The 24580-nt window shown below is 38.3% G+C and overlaps 1 protein-coding gene across 2 annotated transcripts; it reads right to left on the bottom strand.

The window, feature by feature from the left end:
• Positions 1-209: 209 nt before the first annotated feature.
• Positions 210-15090, bottom strand: hdac7b (histone deacetylase 7b). 2 transcript variants are annotated; one of them, XM_066666106.1, is made up of 22 exons: positions 14918-15090; positions 12350-12637; positions 10913-11017; positions 10603-10714; positions 9980-10064; positions 9329-9423; positions 9098-9187; positions 8387-8466; positions 8056-8239; positions 7596-7738; positions 6989-7103; positions 6186-6301; positions 5916-6086; positions 5643-5698; positions 5041-5122; positions 4579-4692; positions 4157-4254; positions 3934-4052; positions 2650-2783; positions 2481-2562; positions 1213-1348; positions 210-1081 (listed from the first exon to the last, which is right to left on the bottom strand). In XM_066666106.1, the coding sequence occupies exons 3-22, from the start codon at positions 10931-10933 to the stop codon at positions 958-960; spliced, it is 2157 nt and encodes a 718-aa protein (XP_066522203.1). In that variant the 5' UTR covers positions 10934-11017; positions 12350-12637; positions 14918-15090; the 3' UTR covers positions 210-957. The 2 variants fall into 2 exon arrangements, with proteins under 2 accessions (XP_066522203.1, XP_066522204.1); XM_066666107.1 differs by lacking the exon at positions 12350-12637.
• Between the last annotated feature and the right edge of the window lie 9490 nt (positions 15091-24580).

The raw sequence follows: 24580 nt of genomic DNA, 5'->3' as shown, positions 1-24580 counted from the left end.
AAGCCACAAAAGTTCTTAATATGTTGCATATAAGATAAATGTAAGAGAAAATATATTGGTACTGAGTGCAGTGCATATACAATATCAATAAAAATGTTATCAAAGTATTTAGACCTGAAAAATTAGAGGTGAAAAACAGCAATATGTAACAAAATGCAAAATAATTGTATTCAATTTATTCATATATATATATATATATATTTGCACATTAAGATGAGCTGTAATGCCTCATCATCAGTCACAGAGGAGCATTTATCTTGGCTGTAATACAAAGATAGCTCAAAACACAATCAGAAAATACAGAGCTGTCTAACAAATTTGTGAATCAACATTCCTGCTTCACATATTGATCAGGAGTTTATCGTCAAATAAATGTATATAAAACGTGTAAAATAAATCACAGTTGCTAATTTACAATCTGCAGTGAATTGGTTAAATTGCATTTTCCTTACAAGGACACAACTGAGACACAGGAAATTTTATTTTAGTTTAAAATATAGCACTCAGTAATGTACTGACAGCACACTAAAACATAAAAGTCCCTAATCAGCCATATAAATATGATTCTTTTATTATGTAGAGCTGAAAATGTTAAGAGCAGGGTTTACACTTTGAGTTTTTAAAAAAATATCAGCATGGCCATGCACAGTTTCCCAAAAAGCTTTTTACATGCTTTGAAATGTTTTTGCCTAACACATTATTTACATATTAATTTCTTGGCATGCTAATGACATTCGCTTTGATTCATTCATTATCTGTAACTGCTTATTCAGTACAGGGTTGCGGTGGGTCCAGAGCCTACCTGGAATCACTGGGCACAAGGCGGGAATGCACCCTGGAGGGGGCTGGCTTTGATTCAGTCAGATGTAATATGGATTGATTAAAAAAAATCCTTAGCTGTGATAAAATAGAGCATTCTCCTTCTGTTTCCCTAAACAATGTGGAGGATGTCATCCATCACATGTAAGTGTCATTCTCGTCATGCTCTTTGGGCTCATTAGGAACACGTTTTCTCGGAAACTGCATTCTGTGGCTATTATAGAAATCAGGCACAAAGTTCTGCTGTGGTGCGTTTCCTAGGCTGAACACAAATACAGAATTATAGCAGTCCTCTTGCTGATACAGACAGACAAAGACTAGTGTAAAGTGAAATATTGTTGAAAGCAATACTAATTTAATTCCAGATATACTTTTAAATATAGAGTGGTTTACCTTCTTCTGTTTGATCCAGTCACACTGAGAGAGGCCAGCGCTGAGGCAGCATCACTGTCTGTAGAAATGCTCTCAGTCTGGAGCCAAGACAGAGCTACTGTATTAGCTATAGCATTCACAAAGCTCCAGTATTTACCTGAGAGTGACAGAGAGAGAGAGAGAGTGAGATGAAGAGAAAATCAAAAAATAAGAAGACAAATGAAGAGAGGGAAAAAGATGGAAAATATGGTAGAACAACAAGGTAGAGCTGATTATTTATGAACACCTGCTTGTCCTACAATTCATCTGAAATGAAGGGTAGTAATAGACAGTTAAACAGGTAGTTTGTACTGTGCTACTGAAACAGTTCTAATCTTACGCTATGTCTTGGACACTATTATGAGAATGAGTTAGGATTAAAACTTTTATAATTAGAGCACTAATGATGTTAGGTACTGATGTTGGATGATCAGTTCTGGGTTACACATGCCACTCCAGTTCATCCCAAAGTTACTGGATCCCAAAGGTGATCAATCACTAAAACACTAAAAACAAAAAATCAGTTCTACTCCTCCCCAGGCCACTGCTGGGGGCCTTCTAGCTCACAGAGGTGGGTGACAGATATATGGGTGTTAGGCAGTGGCCGTTCTAGCATGTGTGACGCCCTGGGCCTTTATCTTTTGCACGTTTCTTTTCTTCTTCTTTCCTCTTTTTCCTAAACTGGGCACCTGATGATTTAGACATTCTCTAATACATTTTTTGTGATTAATGTGGCATTTTACCCATCATTCAGCACTGTCAAACAAGAGTCATATATATAAAACAGTCTTGACTCTTGTTTGACAGTATATACAGTATATATATATATATATATATATTATGAATTTAGTAGCATGTGGCACAGATTCCTCAGATTCATTCACATGCTCCCCTCTGCACTGGGCTTCCAGTGTAGAGACACAACTTCACATCCCCCGTGCCCTCTCCTCTAGTGCTTGTCAAAATCAAGGGTCAAAGTGAACCGCAGTTATAACGTAAAAAAAAACATATGGTGGAACTGACAGGAAAACAGGAAACAACGGGGAAACTACATGACTCATGTGAACATGATGACAGGGCGCCCGCTTCAAAATAGGTAACTGAACTACGTTCAGTTTTTTTTTTTGTGTGTTTTTTTTTCTCCATCGTCACGTACAGCCCCCTGCAGGATGCCAATGTGGCCCATGCTTAAATCCACCAATGGTGTTTGGTAAAGTGAGGAAAGCTTTGAGAGCTCAGAATATACTCACTTTGAATGCTTAGCACTTTCTGCAATGAAGAAACGGCATGAGCACACGGCTTCTGTAGAACGTCTTCACACAGATATTCAACCTGGAAACATGAAAACACTCAGGTAAAAGGATATTGGATGCTATGGAGGTGTTAGTTGAGGACTTTTGAAAGCGCCGCGTGTCTCACCTCCTTTCCCAGGAGAGCATTAATGCACGCTTCAGACGCGTCACATACAGCCGTGAGGGAAGGACCTCCCTCTAATGCCATGACCACTCGCCCTCCAGACACATTCATCAGCTTTCGTGTCAGCAATCCAAAGCCTGAAACACAAGTGGGAAACAGATAATAAAGTGACATTCACACCAGATAACTAAATATCTCACAACAGGTAGCATATCATACAGAGTCATGTTTACAATACTGATGATGCAGCAAAAAATGAAGCTGTTAAACAGCTGTATCATTCCACCACCAAGTGCTGCTTCCCATTTTGTACAACTGTTTCTGTTTTCTGCGGAAGGAAGTAATAAATAGACAAGTGAAAGTGAACTCACATGCTGTCAGGATAAATGGGGCATGGACACAAGCATAATGAGAAATAATATGAGCCTTTCCAAGCTGTCTGCAAAGCTAGCTCAACCATGAAAAAAGCAGACTCACTGTTTTGAAATGCTTAAACAGCACATAATAATGGGTTGTACAGTTCATTGCGCATGTCCCTGTGAGTTTGCAATGATACTGAAAAAAACCCAGTCTTGTGATTGAAATATGATGTTCAGCAGATCCAAAAATACATAGAAACTGCTTCTATTCAGTGATTGATCGATGCAGGTCCCTTAGCTAGAAGAGCACTTTCACTCAATGACAGTTGGGAATGGTGGGGACAGAGAGATTAAATATTATATTATTGTTATTGTTTATATAAAAACAACATACATTTTAAGGATTAATTCTTAATGAATGCGTTAAAAATATAAATATTAACTTCTGCTATGTAACATATCAGATCCAACACTTTCTGTAAAATATTAGCATAAAAAAGTGATCCTGATATTAGTATATTTTTTTGTGTTTGACATCTTTCAAATCTTCACATACATGGTACATCAATGCAGATATGCATAATGTGCACTTCTTGACACAACCCTCCCATTTATCCAGGCTTGGAACTGGCAATATAAGCACACTGGCACCTGCACACGACATACTACTGGATCCAAACAACTCTCGCCAATTCCAACCACTTCAAGTTTTTCAGAGTGTAGACCCCTTGTTTAATGTATTAAATGTACTAGAACATATATCACATATGGCAGCTTTAACTAGCCTTTAGCCAGTCTGCATTAAAAATATCTGTTTTATGTTTTTGCTGAAAGACATGAACTCATTTATATATAACAGCATTTTTGAAGGCCCATGGTGTGTGTGTGTGTGTGTGTGTGTGTGTGTGTGTATTGAAGTGGTACTTACATTTAGCAGACACTCTGTGTCCTCCATGAGAGGCTGGGTGTCCATCAACTGCATTAAACCCAGAGGACACCAGAACCACATCAGGGGAGAACTGGCAAGCAATAGGAATTACCACAGTCCTATTGAGACACAAAGAGAGACACAGTGTAGTTCATTATCTCACTAAACACACAAGGCCACTGTCACATCCACACAATCATAAATATGACTGAAAGTGCTGTACCTAAATGCTGCAAGATATTCTGCATCTCCTATTGGAGGATCCACTCGTCCTGACCAGGCCACGTTTACAGTGAAGCCTTCTCCCTTACCTGAGCCCACCTGCATAATATAAACATATTTTCACTGAAACTGCCTGAATGTAGTTTATACTTCTATGGCTATTTAAAAAGGCTTTAATGAGTATAGTATATAACACTATAACCCTGAAACTACAGTTGATTTTAATTTATTTTCATAAATGTTTCATTCAATTTTTGGTGTTAATTCATTTCAGTTTTATTTATAATTCACAGTCAGCAAAGAGAAATGTGTTTTTCCTGTTAGGGCAAGTGATCTTGTTTCATAAATACAAAGAATGACACAATGTATGGGTTTAAATATGCTTGAAGGTAATGTAAGGGTTGGTAGATATAAGGCACTAACCTCACTGGGCTCTCCACTCACAGGACTGGACTCATCACGGCGGTGCAGTGAGATTTTTAAAACATTTGGATCATGGTAGAAAATGTCCTGAACAATATTTCCATGGTGAATATCCTGGAATATAGAAGTTCTTTAGTGGAGGAGATGACAGGTAATAAGTAGATTGCACCTCATTTAATCTTATCTTATTATTTCACAACTACATAAAGTGTGACATATTATTTTTAATATTTAATCATTTAGATTTTATTATTTGAATCAATTGTGAATTTATGAATATTTTTGTTACATTTTTATGTTTATTTATTACTGACTAACATTACATTCTCTGAAATGTATTAATTGGATAGTAAGACTAAGTGTTGGAGTGAACCTGTAAAGTCTATTAAGTGAGTTTATGAATGCTTGAGTGAATGAATGAATATGTGAGTGAGAAAGTGAGAAAGAGTGAGTGAGCCTCACCCAGTCAACAATGAGGATCTTTTTGTCACCAAGTCTGTGCTGTAGCTGTTTAGCAGCAACCACTACAGTGCTAATGAATTCCCTAAAAAAGAGTGTTGGAGGACAAAAAATGTAATAAATAAATGCACAAATATATAATGCAATGTATAAATAAATAATGTGTTTTCTGTCATGAACAATTCACAATTAATTGTCTTGAATTCATTCATTTATTTATTTCCACATCTCTATATGTGTCTATATGTTTATTGGGAGGGTGATCCTAATCTCACTTTAAAATTGGCCAGCTGGGCAAACCAGTAAACAGCCCAGTGGCTCTTGTGTCAGGGCAATAAAGCTGACAGAATGGAGACATCACAGCAGAGGTGTGTTTTGTCATGCACAGTGGCTGTATTACAAGGGGGACATCTAAACATTATTACTTAGAAATAAATAAGAATTTTACATGTAAATAATTATAAAAATGATTTTAAAATTAAATGTAGCAATGTAGTAATACAGTAATGTATTCAAGACTTAATTAAATATGACGATGTGATAATATTGAGTGCATTATTAATATTGAGATTGAGTGCATATGTGTCTGTCTGTGTGGTACTCACAAAGGCTCAGAATGTGAAGTGTCATGTGTGTGTGGTTGAAAGATTGCAAAACCATTCTGGATAGAGTTGGGAAGGACAGAGCGAGAGAGAGAGAGAGAGAGAGAGAGATGAATAAACTATTGAACACATAGAAAAGATTCATAATTACTTGGAAAGTATTTAATTCCATTAACTTCCTTTAACAGTCAAGAAATGTTTTTCCTTGTATAAAAATTCACTTTTGCATAGATAAGAGGTTCTGTTTGGACATTGTTGGTTTAAACACTGTCTTACCTTCAGTTCTCCTTGTACCACACGTAGTGCCAACTCAGTCATGCTGCCTGCTGCCATCCTCACTGCAGAAAGGTGCAGACGACTAAGAGGATTTGTTCCATAAGGTAAAGCATATTTCCCGTGAAAGGGCACCTGAACTTCGTCAACAGTGGCCTTTCTCCCTGGGATTGACTAAAACATAACACAGCAGCACATTGAATGGATCTGTGGTGCTCATCAGGAATTATGAGGTGCTCATCAGGCAGTATGCTGGTACATTCCTGTCTGTACCTTACACTGATTACTGAGGCCAGATTCCTGCAGCCTTGACCACACACTTCTGGCCTGGTCAGGGTGAGGGCTGCTACTACCACAGGAACACTGGTACTGAGAGTCATACACCAATCCTAAAAACAATTACACACTGCTGTCAGATTCAGGAGGGCCACATTGTTTATGGATCTAGTGCACCACATCAACGATCATGTATAATAAGTTAGTGTCATATCCCATTCAGCATTGGGTAGTTTCTGACCACAGGACTACTGACTATGACAATGTCAGGACCGAGTGTGTAGTTTTCGTATGAGTACATGTGGCACAGTGGTGTTGCCATTTTTTTACATACATCTGTGTCACATCTAGATTAGATGGTCCATCACACAAAATATCCAGCTAAGGGTGGTCAAGAATATGGTTAAATATAAAACTCTTGGAAGTGGGTAGCAAACAAAAACGCATCAACAATCTATAACTGTATGGACCTACAGGGCTTTTCTGATAAACTGAAAGCAAGACGAATGAAAGCAGTAATAAAATCAAAGTATGGACACAATACTGAGAAAGTTCCATTACATTAATTTGTTGAGAGAGATCACTGAGCTAAAAGGGATTGTCTGTATCTTGGAGCTATGAAGTTACTGGTTGCCAAATCTTATTTTTATTTTAGTCTTTTTTCCAATCTGTTTAATATAATAAAAATCACTGCCATGTTACTGAAAAGTGTAAATGGCTGTTTCACAGTTTGGTCCCAGTAGTTGGTAACTGGATATCACTGAACTGTTTCTGGACATTCTGATATTTTCTGCTTTTACCTGTGCGGAGGTCATGTGTTCCGACAGCAGGAGTTTCTGTGCTGCTGGGCAGGTAGAATTTAGAAGAGGCCTTGTTGTGGAGTGGCGAAGGCAAGGCATGCTTCCTTTCCTGCATCTGCCCAGAAAAAAACAGAGGGAGAAGGAGAAAGAACTCAGAAAGGGACGAGAATACTGTGATAAAGCAGCATGAGATGGCTTTTCTGCTAGAATTTGCTCTGTATTGTTACAACCCACTGTGCCCTCCCTTTTCTTGCAAACACAATAAACTATTCAGTAAACTTTACACTTAGCAAAACAAACGCTATTTACAAGACAATAGCGAATTCATACTGAAAAATAAACTACAGAATGAGAAATACACAATAATTGCAATGAATTTTGGTAAAGGTATTGTTCAGCTAAGCAGACTGTATATTTTGTCTTTAGCAGCAGATATCATTGTCAAGATGGCAGGCAATGTGGCTACTTTTCAGGCTATTTTTTTCATCAATACTCATTACATAATTTGCTTGTTCCCAAACACCATATTTTATGTCCTAAAGATACATGCAGCAATCTATCCTTCACCTGCTTAAAGAAAGAGGAGGAAGGGAAGAATATATCTCACCTCCTGTGTGTGGCAGGTTTTTCTGTGTTGTCGGCTGCTGTAGGTCCGGCACATACTGTCAGCCTTTGGGTATTGATCCCACTGCACTATGGGCTGTGACTTTGATCTGGACAGAGGCCTTTGGTGCCTCACCATCAAATGCACTGCAAATGACAAATTTATTATTTTCTAAATATACACTAAATGTCTGTGACCAAATGACAGAATGAGGGGTATTATTTAGCAATGTGCATGATTATTCAGTGAAATTGATTAATACATTTATTAGTAGTGTAAGACATTTGATATCATGTATATAAGTGTGTGTGTGTGTGTGTGTGTGTGTGTGTGTGTGTGTTTCATCACGTTGGCCAAATATGTGTCATGTTTGACTTAACAGAAACAATAGAGGGAGGTATAATCCGCTAAACAGAGCAGTGACATCTGCTGGGTATGTGGTGTATTATGTAGATAGACAAACCTTGGTGAACTGGTGTGTGAAGGCCATGGAGGACTTGTGCAGGAGTATGCAGGAATGAAGAGTTGTTGAGGATGATTACTGGTTGTACAGTGGAAGGCAACGGCCTTACCATACGTTCCTGCCTAGGTGAGACATACATGTTCTGAGGCGAGCCCACTGCACTATGCTCCAAGTGCCATTCACTCTGCAGAGAAACATCAAGTGAATTAGTTAAAACTGAGAGCAGAAGTAAGTTATACCGCATCCAACAGATTTGAAAACCGCTGGAGTTTGACTCAGTCAATAACCGCATGGTGGTTATTGGTGGTTCTAAAGAGAGAAAGAGGCAAACCTCATGAGACAGTCTTGTGTTGTAGTCCCACTCGGGAGCTCCTCTGTCTGGCTGACTCAAGGGTGAACTGAGTTCACACACTACAAAACACATGTAAACACACACAGAGACAATAGGTTATAGAGATTTGTAAATATGTACTGTGTATTTCTGTTTTTCTGTTGGGTTTAGGAGAACAGTCCCATTTTGTGTTGTGTACACATGGTACTAGTACTATTTTGTCACTGTTCAATTAAAAACATTTATCTCCGTTTTTGCTCATTTTTAGTTTACTACATCGTTTGAACCCAGCAGCTGTCCTTCACATTGTGTGAACATTCTCATGATGGTGTATAAATATGTATAAATGTACAAATAATTTCAATAGCATTTACTGTGGCCGCAACCCTGAAATGGAAAAACGGAAAAGAAGATGATGATAATGAAGATTTACTGTGGCGAAAAATCATCAGAAGATGAAGAAAATGTACCACATCTCCCACACCAATTGACCACCTCTTAATATGGTTTAGGTGATAGGATTATACTGCATAATATAGACAATATACACTGCACCTATGAGCTGAGCGCTCTAACATCAGTAACTCCAAAGCAGAAGCACAAACAACCTATTAAGGTCCTTCCTTTCAGAATAAATGTTGGATGGGCAAAACTTAACAAAATTTAGATATTGTAACATTATTTATCATATGGCATTTGCTGGTTGTTTACCTGTAGGGGGAGCACTTGATATACGGTGGAGAGGACTCTTTCTGCTAGTAACACTCCTCTTAAGCTTGGATTTTAGGAAGGGTTCTGAGGCTACAAACACAAGCACATGCACACACTCAGACACATTTAGGCCTGCAGAGAATGTGTGTTTGTGTTGTTCTGAGAAGGACTAGGTTTTACTTTCAAGAGTATCTTTTATTAGTAGTAGTAGAAATGTGAGGCATGTGTTACCTGTTCTCCTCAACTGCTCGTGTCTACTGTTCTGAGACGAGATGGTGTTCTTTTGCTGATTTTGAAAGTTCAGGTTAGGGACAGGAGACACATTCCTAAATAACAGCCATAATCATTCAGTACAAACACTCACTGACAACAGTACACCCTACTGTAGTGGCATTTAAGTGACCTGAGTATTTTTTTTTCTGTTCAAGTGTTAGCTTCATAGCAGGTAGCAACGTCCTAAAAAATTCCTGTCAGTGCAGTTTGGAGCAGAGTGAACAGTGAAGACAGTTTACCAGCTTATTCATCCCAATTCAAGATCAGGGATTCAGCTGTACAATGCAGCTTTGTTTTTATACACGTTCCGAAAAATGTTTTTTCAAATTGGTAATTTTACATGGGAAGGTAAAAAAAAAGTTATTAGATGCAATGCAAGTGAATGAAATGAAAAATACATTTAAATCCAAGTAATTTTAGAGTAATTCTATTGGTCCAACTGCAAAAATGTCACACAGTTCATAGAGCATTTAAAAAATAGAGATATTTCTAATAATTAATAGAGACTTTCTGTTTCCAGGGGCATTATTATGCATCTCCACACAACCCAGGCTAGTCCAGAGCATTTCCGTACTGAAATTAATAGTAGAATTTAAGTTTGTTTCTCACTTGGATTCTGTGGGGAAAGCCTGGTCCCGCTTTTGTTCAATCACTTGCCGCAACTTCTGTCTCACCCAAGGACTGGACACTGCACCTGTCAGTCAAAATGTTGAACAAACACGTCAAGGCACATGTCTTCCTCTGGCTTTGAGACCTGTGACCTATATGTAGGAGCTTTAGCATGTGACTGAGCAAAATAATGGCAAAGTATCAAAAATGTCACTCTTGTGTATAGCATTAACTTTAAACTTGCATTCCTGAGAAAAAGAGAAAGAAAAAGAAAGAAAGACAGACTCAAAGCCTCAAGGCTGAGCAACTTTCAACTAATTTAATTATTTGTGGTGACATTGTTTGTATGAAATTCTCCTGATTTCTGAGAATAATTTAGCTATATTTCTGGCTCTCCTATCATCTCTCCCTCACTCACTATCAATCACTCTAGCAATCTCCCTCGCACACATTTTAGTAACACACCCTCACTCTCTCTCTCTCTCTCTCACACACACACACACACACACATTCATAGTCACTGTCTTTCTCTAATTCTTTCTTGTTCTCTCATCTTTTTTTGTTGTTTTTGTTTGTTTTTTGTAAAATGCAAATTGTAAAAATTTAGATAGGGAAGAAATTACTGTAATGGTGCTTCTCTTTATTCCAAGGATGTTTAAGCACCCTTCTCTCTCTCTGCCTTTCCTCCCTTTCTTTCTCCCTCTCCCTCGCTCTCCTCAGGTGCTGCTCCAACATCTGTTGGAGAGAGGGATAGAGAAACAAACTCTAGGAAAGGACAGCTAAGGCACAGAATATTGCACATGTACAATAGGGTTTCCTCTTATATCACATATAGGCAGCACAGAACAAAGCTGAACACTAAGAAAGGAAAGTAAAGACAGAAACAAAGATATGCTCCATTGAGCAGAAAGGTCCTGGGTCAGGGACTGTTACCTGTTTCTGTAGCCTGTCCATGAGAAAATGACTAGTCACTAGTGGGAGTGCTGATGTGGGTCACCCAGGTGATGACTAGAATCACAGCATAAAACACACTGCGCACTAGGAAACAAAGAAGAAATATATGTTAAATATTCATGTGACAATACACGAGTCTTCATACCAAAACTCAATATCTCTGAGTTTAAAAAATGTGTAGGAAGATGCACATTGCTGAATTACTGATGTGTTACTTAGATTAAGTTTTACTTCCTTTATGTACCAAGAACCAAAACAATTCACTGAAAAAACACTGAGTAGTGTCCTTTAGTGGAGCATTTTGTTAAACTTGTGAGTGAGTGACAGTGAGTTTCAAGCCGGTTTCTTAAGGTCCTTGTCATTCTGTATGTCATGTTGTTATTCTATGCCTATTCTTTTTATCTTAGAAGACTTGTTTCTTAGAAGAATCTTAAATCTGCTTTAATAAAGGAAAATGCTTTCAAATGCTGTGACAAATATTTGGCTCAAGAGGCACACACTCTTGGGGGTGTATGGGCTAACAGTATGTGCTTGGTTATCCTCTCCAGCTGTTCTCTCAGCCCTCGCTCTTACTGCACCACACACCTCTGAGCTTGCAGCTCTCACACTACCACAGAAACCACCTCAGATACAGACTGGGCCCAATCGCTATGGTAACTTTATAGCTAATGAGGAAGTGCTCTATTAAAGTGTGCATCATAAAAACACATCCTTTTCCTGTAGCTATTATTAAACTAGGTTTCCCCAGGATGTTTTTTAGCACAGTTTTTCTCATCCACAGATTTCTCTATTTGGCCCACTGCTAAAAACCCTGGTCATTGGTCCTAAAACATAAACCTGCAGAAAAATGAAAATGTAACATTTTATAACAACGCAACTGAGATTTGTGTTATTAGTCATAGTGAAAGTGGAACTGTTCTGTACAAAATCCTGTAATAAACATCTAGATAGATAGATAGATAGATAGATAGATAGATACTTTATTGATCCCCAGGGGAAATTCAAGAACTAAAGATTCAAGATCTGCACGTTTTCAGAGGTGATGGTAAGTAAAGAAATATCACATTTGAAAACACTATCTGCAGTCAACGTCCTAGAAATGTTTTTTAATTTTTAAAATTTTAAGGGATAAGAGAAAACAGCAGAGGTTCTTGTTTGTGGTTTTGGTTTCAGTTTTTAAGGGAACATTTTCTTCATGTTTAGTCACTTTTGCTCTAATTTGGTCTGAAAGGACGTTTGTTAGGTCACCCTGTTTTTCAGAGTTCCTCTGTCCACAATATAATCAAAAACTGTGTTTCAGAAGAGTAAATCTTCATCACTCGGTGTTTTGTGTGTGTGAATTTATACGCGCGCGCTCCTCAGCAATAATAAAAAAACAGAAAGTAGTTAAAGCAGGTGAAGTTTTAGTTCTCTCACCGCACTCAAGTCTGGAGCTCCAGCCCGAATTTTCAGCGCTTCTCTGTGGGAAACTGCTGTCATTTCCAGCGCCTGTTTGCCTCAAGCAGGGTTACTTTCTCCACCCGTATTCCGACACACCACCGCCAGCTCTCTCTGACTTTGGCATCTCAATTTCACAAACAGTGCACAGCAAGAACGAACAACCAACCAATCCATCAATCCGGACAAAACTGCTCCCAATAGCCAATCGCAACGCAAGACTGGAAATACTGGTATCCAATTATAGCACAGGAGGCGGAGTTTATCCTACAACGGGTAGTAGAAACAGGAGATTTTCAGAGCTGATCAATAACATCTGGGTGTGAAAACATTCTGAACTTCCAAGTTACACGATGCCAAAATGCCTGATTAGTTTTCTTGATATTGTTTAGTCTTTTAACAAACATTAATCCACCATGCATTTATTTCTTTCTTTATTTTTCGAATTTTGCACCACATATTATTTTTTTGGGGGAAAAATGAAAGTATAAATGCTGAACGAACCTATTGGCCTGGGGCTTTATTTTGGTTTGAGATGACACAGGGACAAAAATGCAGACAGGGTATAGCGTTCAGCTCAGCTGCAACTCAGCTCTGTTTCCTTCAAGAAAACAAGTCTGTGAGTAAGTGCAATCACTGTAAATAAATCAGCACTTGGACTGAATTAAAGTTTTTATGGTTTTGACCAATGCAGCGCGTATCGTGCTGTTTTCTATTTATTTTGACCGAAAAAATTGATTCATTTCATGGTATGTCTGTTTTCCCTGTTTATTATTCATTCATTCATTATCTGTAAGTGCTTATCCAGTTCAGGGTCGCGGTGGGTCCAGAGCCTACCTGGAATCATTGGGTGCAAGGCGGGAATACACACTGGAGGGGGCGCCAGTCCTTCACAGGGTGACACACACACACTCACACCTATGGACACTTTTAAGTCACCAATCCACCTACCAATGTGTGTTTTTGGACTGTGGGAGGAACCCGGAGCACCCAAAGGAAACCCACACGGACACGGGGAGAACACACCAGACTCCTCACAGACAATCACCCGGAGCGGGAATCAAACCCACAACCTCCAAGTCCCTGGAGCTGTGTGACTGCGACACTACCTGCTGCACCACCGTGAACCGTTTTTTGAAGAAAAAACAAAGTGTGAAGGAAAAATTTATACTCAGATGAATCAGAAAAACAGAATCAGAAATCTGTTTCTCCTTCTAAACACAGGAGAGTGCAGCTCCATATGCTCCATAAATATGGATGAAATGCTTATTCATATTAATCAGTGTTAAAGCAGTGGGCTGCTGACATATACATATCTGCATGATGTTAGTGCTGCTTTCACACACTACTCGGATAGGTGTGTGCACAGTGCACTTTTAAAATGCGGTGGGGAAAAATCAGCCATATGAGAAAGTAGTGGGGACATCCCCAGTGTAAATTATGCAAATGAACAAAACACACTAAAATTTGGTGTGTGCAGTTCTGTGTCAGCTTTAAAGCCTGAAATGGTATTTCAAAAGACTATGATGTAAGAGTGGACCACTTTAAAACCCCAGTAAACCTATAATTTATAGCTACATGTCAATTCATTATTATATTTCAAATTCATTTAACAAACTCTGACCTTGCTAACTAACTTATAATGATATAAACATACCCTGTATCTGGGTGCACAATTTGGGTCACGTAAAGCAACTGTTTTGTGTGTGTGTGTTGAGGAAGATAAGGTGAGCCATTCACCACTAACTAAAGTAGACCTGGCAGTGTCCCAGATCCCACCCGTACTAACTGCTACAGACAAAGACACTAATTTAATGCGACTGCTCCATCTTTCACACTGTAATTATAGACATAAGCTCTGTATAGCATCAAATGTTTGCTTTGTAGGGAAATGGAGTCAATTACCGGCCATGCACAATTATTTTTTATATTGTGTATTGTTATTATGTCACATTTCTTTCCTCTGGAACAGTCCAAACACTTTTTAAACTTGCCGATGTAAGTTTCATTTCTCTATCCTTTGTCAGTATGATTGCTATCAGAGGCCTAGATATGTTTCTATTTGAGTCTGGCTCTTATCGTTGTTACCCGCTCCAGTCTATTTCGAACTCGTTTGCTAGGGTTAGATGTCTGTAAACGTTAACAATTGGAACAAACATTGTCTATTTTTGTTATTTTTTTCATTGTGTGACATAAGTACAAACTCCATTTACCCTTCACATTGTGTTACAAATATAATGCCACATGGACTAATAGAAGTACTCCAAATTGACTAGAAAAATGATGAAAAACATACTAGAAAAACTAGAAAAAGATACCATGTTTTGTTTAGACAATAAATAAATAATTTAATCTAAATTGAATGGAGCCTTCTTGCCCAGTGAGAACATACACAGTTGTGCTATTTGGGCATCTGGCCCAGAGACAAACTAGAACTTGAGCTGAGTCAGAATCTTTTGTGTCTTACGTGGATAAGCCTCCTGGGGTATAGCTATCAGATCAGAATTTCAGCAATGAAACAAAGAGGAGAGAAAGGACCAGTCTTACCTGTAAGTATTGTTAATTCCTCAGTTCATCCCTTGGTGCTTGAATGTCGGCTTTGTTGAGTGAAATCAGCTGGAGTCATATAAGAAAGGGCAAACAATCTTTTAAAAATACAGGCAACACTACTCTCTCACTTTCTGGTTTTGCACCTACTCTTGCATCTCTTTCACTTTCTCTCCCTGCACCTGTTCTTGCTCTCACTCTCTTCCTCTCCCTCCACCTGTTCTTATACTTGCAGCTCTTCAGCCTAAATCTTTTTTCTTTCTTGGTATCACGCTACAGGTGTCAGCAGGGTCTCCAGCTGTAGCAAACATAACTGTTCACTTTTACTCAGAAAAAAACACAAACCCAAACCCAAACACACACACACACACACACACACACCCACACACACCAACCCACATATATACCACCACAGGGCACTTGTTCTCAAAATACACTGCATCCACCCAACCCCTGTACATGCACATAGTCTGTATGAAGTTTTGGTCTCTGTTCCAGTAAACTTTACCACAAACCTCATTCTACATTTGCTAACACATGAGACTGATGAGATGTTATGTGTGTTGAGTTTTACACTTTAACAGTGACAGGGTACATGTTTAACAGTGATAGATACAAGTTTAACAGTGATAGTGATCTCCAGAAAAACAATAAATCTTGATTTTTAAAAAGTAAATTAATGACATTATAACAATGGAGTCACACTTACAAATGCCCACAATTACATCTATTGTAGGGGTTGTTAATCTAGGGGTTGTGACCCCCTTGTCCTGATTTAGGGTTCATGCAGGTCTTGAACAGTGCTAGGGCATGTGCCCTAAGAAAACAAAAACACTTAGGTAAGTGTATACAGATTCAAGAGACAGCATGAGGGTGCAACATATAGTGTCACTGTCACACAGCTCCAGGGTCCGTGGGTTCAAGTGCCCCGAATTTTCAAGCTATAGCCACCCAAACTATCTGGAACAGGACCCACATTTCAGACCAATAGCACTCTATCTTATCCACCTTTTCTTCCATTTGTTTGTCCTCCATTGATTTTAATATGTAGCCTTAGAAGGGCTTTTGCTTTTTGAAGTGTGTTTCTGAGTGTGTGTCCCAGCAACAACTGGCTTTAAAGTTTGAACCTGCTGCAAGGCACTCACACTTTTGGCAGGAAATGCACTCTCTAGTTTCAATTAGGAATTTCTACTGGGTCTGTTTATAAATGAAGAGGCCAAGCTTGAAATACTTTTTGTGTTTTGTAGCAAATTGCTAGAAAAGGAATGCAGACTCAATCATCCCGTTAAGCATAATTACTCTTTTTAATACAATTAATTGAATACAGATTCATCATACCATTATTTGTGTGTGTGTGTCTGTCTGTGTGTGTGTGTGTGTGTGTGTGTGTGTGTGATGCAAAAAATGGTCGCACTGGGAAAAAGGTTAAGAACTCCTGGTATGAGTAGAGGCTAATTTGTTTTGATTTTGTGGCTGGAAAAGCATATTCTGTGACATTACTATCTTTCAGTACAAAATAGGATTAGATTCCCAATTTGTTCAGGAACACAAAACCATACCATTAAGAGTCCATGGGAAAGTATAAGGGCATCTGACAAATGCTGTATATGTAAAAGTAATAAAAAAAGAAATAAATTAGTGTTAGGGCGGCACGGTGGCGCAGCAGGTAGTGTCGCAGTCACAAAGCTCCAGGGACCTGGAGGTTGTGGGTTCAAGTCCCCCTCCGGGTGACTGTCTGTGAGGAGTTGGTGTGTCCGCATGGGTTTCCTTACAGTCCAAAAACACACGTTGGTAGGTGGATTGGCGACTCATGTGTGTGTTGCCCTGTGAATGACTGGCGCCCCCTCCAGGGTGTGTTCCTGCTTTGCGCCCAGTGACTCTGGACCTGTTGCAACCCTGAATTGGATAAGCGGTTACAGACAATGAATGAATGAATGCTGCTTAAAATGTAGAACTGTCTCTATAAACAGTAAAAAAAAAAGGTGAAAAGCAGCAGTGTGTATGTATGCCAGTTACAGTCACGTGATTTGGCTGCCTTTCATATTTCTCAGTAAGCAGTATGGTTGATTTTAACAAGGAATTTTATATGAAATGATGTCAAACGACAACACCCACAATATTAATTTATCCCACACAGCCTAAAATAGAGTTAGGATCTCACTACACATATACACACACACACACCTGCTTTCGCACAAGTTTATCTTAGGGTCAAAATACTCTACCCACACAAACACACACACACACAGCTTTTAATCCCACTCTAAACTCATTTGGCTCACTCTCCTTGTCTTTCATTATGTTAATTCACTAAAAAAATGTGTCTCTCTCTGTTTGCCTGTCTCTCTCTCTCTCTCTCTCTCTCTCTCTCTCTCTCTCTCTCACACACACACACACACACACACACACACACACACACACACACACACACACACACACACACACACACAGAGGCATGAATAACAGTAAGCTCTACTCTCAGAACTCTTCCTCATTATGCCCTGCTTTAACCACAGTGATCTAACTGACCCGTATATATGCATATAGGCCTACACGTTCACTCAAACTATATGGAAAAGAAGACATGCATATTAATCAGTGTCAAAAACCAAGAATATTATTACATATTATTATTAATATTTAAATTTAATTTAATTTACAATACAACTTTCCAAAGACATTTATAAAAGGCTGAGGTACACTGTCAAAACGAACCCAAAAGCCCTGAAAATGAGTGATCTCACTTTAGTGCATTTATTGTTGACATCTGTGTTCAATGGGCCATGGACAGCCTGTTTACAAAAGAATTAAATACCTCTGAGATGAGGAGGATAAGTGTTTGTAATGTAAAACTGACCCTAAAACCGGAGCCCCTGAACTAACTAATACTTTCATACCTGAAATCAAGCAAATCGCCACAGATTTTTGTCTTCCTGGGAGCTCGAAAAAAGATTTTGTTAATCAGGATAGTGTTATGTAATGTTAAGATTATAATATATATAAAACACAATATAATTTATTTGAAAATTAAAGGAATATATCAGAAAATGGAGCACATATAAAATGTGGCTTTCCAATATCCACAAACTCTTAGAGCTTCTGTGCATTACCACCCTGTACTATATACAAACCCTGTTTCCGAGAAGGTTTTTTTTTTTTTTTTTTTGGGAAAATCCAGTTAAACAAGAATCTGTTATTTATTAATCCTCTTGAAACTTAATTGAACTAATAGAAGCACAAAGAAAAGATTTCTAATGTTTTCACTGACCAACAAAATGTAATATTTAAATATGTTGTATTTCAGTTTGATGCCTGGAACATATGGAGCTATATTAGGGTCAAGCGTTTTGTTCACAGTTATAAAATTAAAATATTTTACTACTCCTTGTTCAACAAATGTTTTACACTGCCCCAAAATGTGTAATTTGGTCTCTTTGGATATTCCAAGTGCAAAGATTCTGTTACCACTGTTCACTTGATGACAGTGGCCATGTTCATCCATGTGGTGTTACCTAAGCAAGGTCATCTTCCATCACTTCAATGATAATCATTTTTTCTCCTCTTGTGTAGAACTCCTCTTGATTGTTATCCTAAGTATGACAAAACCAATGCTTAGACCACAATTCAAAAATGATCACTCTTAACACTACACCCTTGTGCTTACAGAACCTTTAGGCATTTTAAAATATTTTATCTACAATACCATGCAAAAATCACAGACCACACTTTCATTATTATTATTAATGAAACATTGTCCTCCAACACCCACACCCATTTGTCAGTAGTGTAGACAATGATGCATTTATTTTCTAATATATTGAATAAAATCTATTAGCGCTTGTACTTAGTGTGTTACGGGTCTCTACCCTCTGGCACATTGTATAACTGTTTACAGCAAAGCATCAGCAGACAGAAGAGTAGTCATGCATTTGGAAGTATTTCAGTGACAAAGGTTTTTGAAAGAAATACAGGTTGAATTAAACTAACTGAACGAATACTTACTGAATTACAAATGGCTTATATTTTTATGCATGCTTGTATTTTTAAAATGTTTGTATTTTCTAACAGTGAGAAGTTTGAGCTGTCTCCCATACAAATAATGTCATCACTGTGGAGAAATTCAATTAAAACATATTCAATAACCCATATTTATTTTCAAAGAATTGTTTAAAAACAATTTATTATTCAGTGGATATTATTTCAGTCTCTAAATTTCACTTAAGGATTTCTGTCCAGGATTTCAGATGGTTAAATTCAGGTTGAAAATTCACTTTACTGGGCCCCAGAAGAAGAGCAGAAGAGAGCCGAGTGCCCATCAGAGAGGATTATGTCAGAGACTGAAGTGTGTGCAAAATGTAAATAAAAAAAAAATGCAAATTATTAAAATATTAGGTCATTTTGAATTTGATGCCAGCAAAATGTTCCAAAAAAGTTAGGACAGGGGTTTATCAGGGTGTTGCATCATCTCTTATTTTAATCACATGCTGGGAACTGAGGAGACTAGTTGTGGTAATGGTTGTGAAATGGAACTGCTTTCTGATTCTTGCATGTTATGGGATTTCAGCTGCACATTTTTAATTTCATAATGCACCAGTTGTTTTCAGTGGGGATTGGATTAGTTTAGCTCCCAGACCATTTACAAAGCAGTCATGCTGTTGTAATGCATGCAGAATGTGGTTTGGCCTTGTCTTACAAACAAGGCTTTTCCCAGAAGTCAATGCCTGGATGACAGCATGATGCTTCAAAATGCCTTCACAGATGTGCAAATCACGCCATGTGCACTAATGCATCCTCATACCATTATGGACACTGGCATTGGAACTGAGTTTATAACAAGTCACTCCTCATCTGTCTCTCTGAGCTGACCTGTTACCAGTTAACATTTAAATAATAAAGGAAAAAAATTGTATAAGCCCTGTCCCAATACATCTTGCACTCTCGCCACCCTTGTTTTGTGCATGCCCACCTAAATCTGCATGGTATTAGGGTGTCCTAATTCTTTTAATTTCCTCAATTTCCCCTATGTTCAGTTGATGCACCCCTTCTGTAAATCCGGAGCAGATTACATTTTCATGAAGGGAATTACCCATGTTCTACTACAAGCCGGTGACATGCCTCTCATAAACATCAAAACCAATGTGGTTTGAGTCATGTTTTTAAAATGTTAAGGGTAAAGCTCCCTTTAACTGTACTGACGTAAACGTATCGTCGAGCAGTTCAGTTCATATTAATAGTTTTATTTTAAATTTACTAGATGCAAGTTCCTTTATATTTTATCAAATAGAAGTAATAATTGATAAAATAATTACTAATAATAGACATTGCTGGTAACCCACTATTTATGCACAAATATTTACATTTCTAAAAGCTTGATCAATAAATGATGCTCTATATACTGGAGGTCACACTCTGAACAAATGGCCTGTTTTTTTGGTGTTTGCTTCAATAAATCTAGATATTTCATGTAAAGCTTTACAGAAAAGCTTTAATAGGTGTGTCCAGTGAGGATTATAGGGAAAGACTGTAGGTAAAATCTGTAGGTAGGTAAAATCCTGTGGGTCACAGACTCCAAATAAAATAATAAATTATTTCAACAGCTCTTAACATATTTAAGCGTTTAATAGAACACTGTAAAGTTAAGCCCAGTTTGGCTAGAACCACTGTGTTTCACATTTAAGCTATATATACACACACATATATATGTGGTATGGGCAGCCGTGAACTAATGGTTATAGAATAGGATTTAGGACTAAAAGGCTGTCGGTTTGATTCCCATGAGCAGGAGGATAATAGGGGGTGGTGGGAGAGAAGGAACAGCACTATCCTCCTCCCTCAATCCATGGCTCAGGGGCCCTCGATCAAGGAACCGAACCCACAACTGCTCCCCTGGGCACCGGGAATGGCTGGTATGTTCACAGCCTCTACTCCACTAGTAAGACACATTACGTTGTACAATGACAAATAATTGTATATTTATTATTATTATTATATGTAAACAACCGAAGGGTGTGAGTGTCCCATTCTGTTCTTAATACTCCAATCCCTTGAACACTTGAAACCTTGCGCCCCTTTCACTTACTCTTCAACAACTTCATCAAATATCATAAAACTGCAAACTTCCAGGAAGGCCCTAGGGCAAGAATTGGGATGGGGTAACGGTGAATTTTACAGAAGAAATCTTAAATCCTGGAAAGGAAATCCTGAAGTGAAATTAAAAGACTGATAATTATAATCATACACAAGATAAGATGTAAAATATCCTATGCCAATCCATTAGAGCTTCACATACAGCTACACCCTATGGTTGCTGTGATCGATTATGATCCGATCAACAACCATCTACCTCTAACATCTACAGTTACTCATTGAGCCCATCACATGAGTACCCAAACCACCCACTGCATCACTAGCTCTTCACAGGGGTCATCAGGTTGGCACCTCCCCTCGTCAGTGTTTCGCTGAATTAAGCCCACGACACATCCAGAAGGCTCAACAGTGAAGTCTGCCGTCCCAGACCCACACCGCTCCAAGCCAGCCTTACAGTCCTACCTTATCCTTAACAACCAACAACCCTAAATCCACACTTGCCTCCCTGGTGACTAAGGCTGTACCTAGCCCCACTGGCACTGTTAATGCAGACCCAGTGCCACCAGTTCCATGTGATCTTTACGTGCTACATTACCAATACATTACCAATATACTGTAATTACCAATACAATCTGTGTTCTCCTCATCCACAACTACTGACAAGACCTTTTAGCTGTTTCTGATAACTCCTTCACAGCTGCCCTTAGTTTCCGGCCGTCGAACTGCACAAGCAGGGATGTGGCATACTTGGTTACAAATCCCCTAACACCTATCTCCAGCGGTCTTACATATGCCTAACACCTGTGTTCCCTCACCTCAGCCGCCAAGTCGGCATACTTCAGCTTCTTTCTTTTAAATGCTTCATCAACTGCATCTTCAAACAAAACTGTTAACTCTTTGAAATGAACTATCCATTTACTTTCAGACTACAGCACCATATCTGGCCTCAGTGTAGTTAATGCAATACATTCTTGGACCTGCAGTTTTTTACCTACGTCCACCAGTAATTTCCAATCTCGTGCTTCACCCCATCTTTCATTATTTATAGCCTGTGCATGCTCTCGAATATGACAATATCCATAAATATTATCCACAGAGGGGTGGCACGGTGGTGCAGCAGGTAGTGTCACAGTCACACAGCTCCAGGGACCTGGAGATTGTGGGTTTGATTCCTGCTCCTGGTGACTGTCTATGAGGAGTTGATGTGTTCTCCCCGTGTTCATGTTGGTTTCCTCCGGTTCCTCCGGTGTCCTCCCACAGTCTAAAAACACATGTTGGTAGGTGACTCAAAACTGTCCGTATGTGTGTGTTGCCCTGTGAAGGACTGGCACCCCCTCTAGGGTGTGTTCCTGCCTTGTGCCCAATGATTTCAGGTAGGCTCTGGACCCACCATGACCCTGAACTGGATAAGTGCTTACAGATAATGAATGAATATCCACTGAATAATAATTATATATATATATATATATATATATTACAATAATAATGTATTTTTTTAACTGATTATAGGTTTTACAATAGTGGGCAGTTTGCCGCTAAATTTTCATATTAGCCAGCCAATTTAAAATCCCAATCTGGAACTAGCATCAAAGGTTTAGATTTGAAGACAACAGTGTACAAATGTCTGATACCACCATTTCATTCATTTTCATGTTTACAAGTCAAAAATACTTAAATAAAAGTTGGTTAGCTTTTTTCCGGATGTGAAAAGCTCTGATTTGTCATCCAATATTCATGCCAGTAGGGCTTTACTATCATACAAGCTCTATCAAATGATACTGCTGAAAACTTACCAGGCAGATGTTAATTACTGGTTCACATTCCCTTGGTTTCAGTGGCAGTGTCCCTCTTATGTCTGTTGTCTACAAGGTGGAAGGAAATGACATTTTAAGTGCACCAAATACAGAATAACACTACCTCTCTGTTTACTGTAGATAAGGGATGTTCACCTCAAAGCTCTCGAAGACTGGAGACATATATACGTGCATTTAAAACTTATATACGGCGTTTTTTATAACAAAAAATATATTTATATTTACATGCTTCCTGCTGCTTACCAACTTTATGGAGATGTAGATTTCATTTTCCAACAGGACTTGGCACCTCCACACAGTGCCAAAACCACCAGTACCTGGTTTAAGGACCATGGTATCCCTGTCCTTAATTGGCCAGCAAACTCACCTGACCTTAACCCCATAGAAAATATATGGGGTATTGTGACTACGGCGCATTGCTGCAGTAATTCATGCAAAAGGAGCCCCAACTAAGTATTGAGTGCTGTACATGCTCATACGTTTCATGTTCATACTTTTCAGTTGGCCAGCATTTCTAAAGATCCTTTTTTATTGTATTGGTCTTAAGTAATGTTCAAATTTTTTGAGATACTGAATTTGGGGTTTTCATTAATCAAATAAAAAAAAATAAAAACTTGAAATGTATCCGGCTGTGTGTAATGAATGAGTATAAAATGCAAGTTTCACTTTTGAATGGAATTACTGAAATAAATTAACTTTTTCATGATATTCTAATTTTATGACCAGCACCTGTAAATTTAAATCAATATTAAACAATAATGTGAAAGACACATTAGGACACAGGATACAGGAAAACACAAACTCACAGAGATAAAAACAGGACAAATGCTCCTTCTGGTTGCTGTTGTCAAGGCAGCAATGCAGGTTCATGTTTTCTTTTCCCATTACCGTGTTCAGAGCTGCTGCTCAAACAACTCTGAAACCACACCCTGAAATCAATTACACATAGGAAAATGAGGAGATTTTGGTTTAAAATAGCATATGGTCTAAGCTGGTCTATCTTAAAAAACCTATTTCTTCGTCACAGCTCTGGGGCATGGGGCACATACTTCTCTGTAAAGTTGCTCACTAAGTTATTTTCAGAGTATTGTTCCAAACCTAAGTCAGTTTCTAGTCAAAAGACAAACAAAATCAAAATCAGCGGCCTAGGTTGACACAGACATTATGGAGCTTACAGAAACCTATAACCTAAACTCATTTAACTTAATAATTATGTACCTGTTCTTTTTTTTTTAAACTTCTGATGCCTGAAATGTTTACAACCTTCTTCAAAGATGTTTCAAATGTACACACTTCTAAGAGAACCTTGGAATTTAGGATGAGAATCAGGGATTACATTTTGAACAGCAAACTCAATCTCATGGTAAACAAACTAATGTCAACAGCACATCACCACCTGCTGTACAGAGAGCAGAACAGCAAGAAAGGCTTGTATATTTTACTTCATATTTGTATGCAAAAATGAAGTAATATGAATATGCCGTTTTTCACATAGATCTGGGTTAATTTGCCTGCTTTAAACAGATAAATTTACTGTCCCATAAGAAGTCCCTGTATACAGTACAAAATATAGACTGGATTCTGAATATGACCTAGTTTTTTTGTTTGTAAGTGACTTACATATTATTCTTATCTTATATATTCTTTGTTCCACTGTGTAGGAAGACAGAAATACAGACGTTGATGCGTCAAGAACCAGCAGAATTTCTGTAATACGTAAAAGATTTTAGACAAGATGCTTACAAGCTTGTGAGAGAGAACT

Source organism: Hoplias malabaricus, chromosome 3 (genome assembly GCF_029633855.1).
Source record: "Hoplias malabaricus isolate fHopMal1 chromosome 3, fHopMal1.hap1, whole genome shotgun sequence".
NCBI classification, from domain to species: domain Eukaryota; kingdom Metazoa; phylum Chordata; class Actinopteri; order Characiformes; family Erythrinidae; genus Hoplias; species Hoplias malabaricus.
This window is presented reverse-complemented; position numbering and strand designations above follow the sequence as displayed.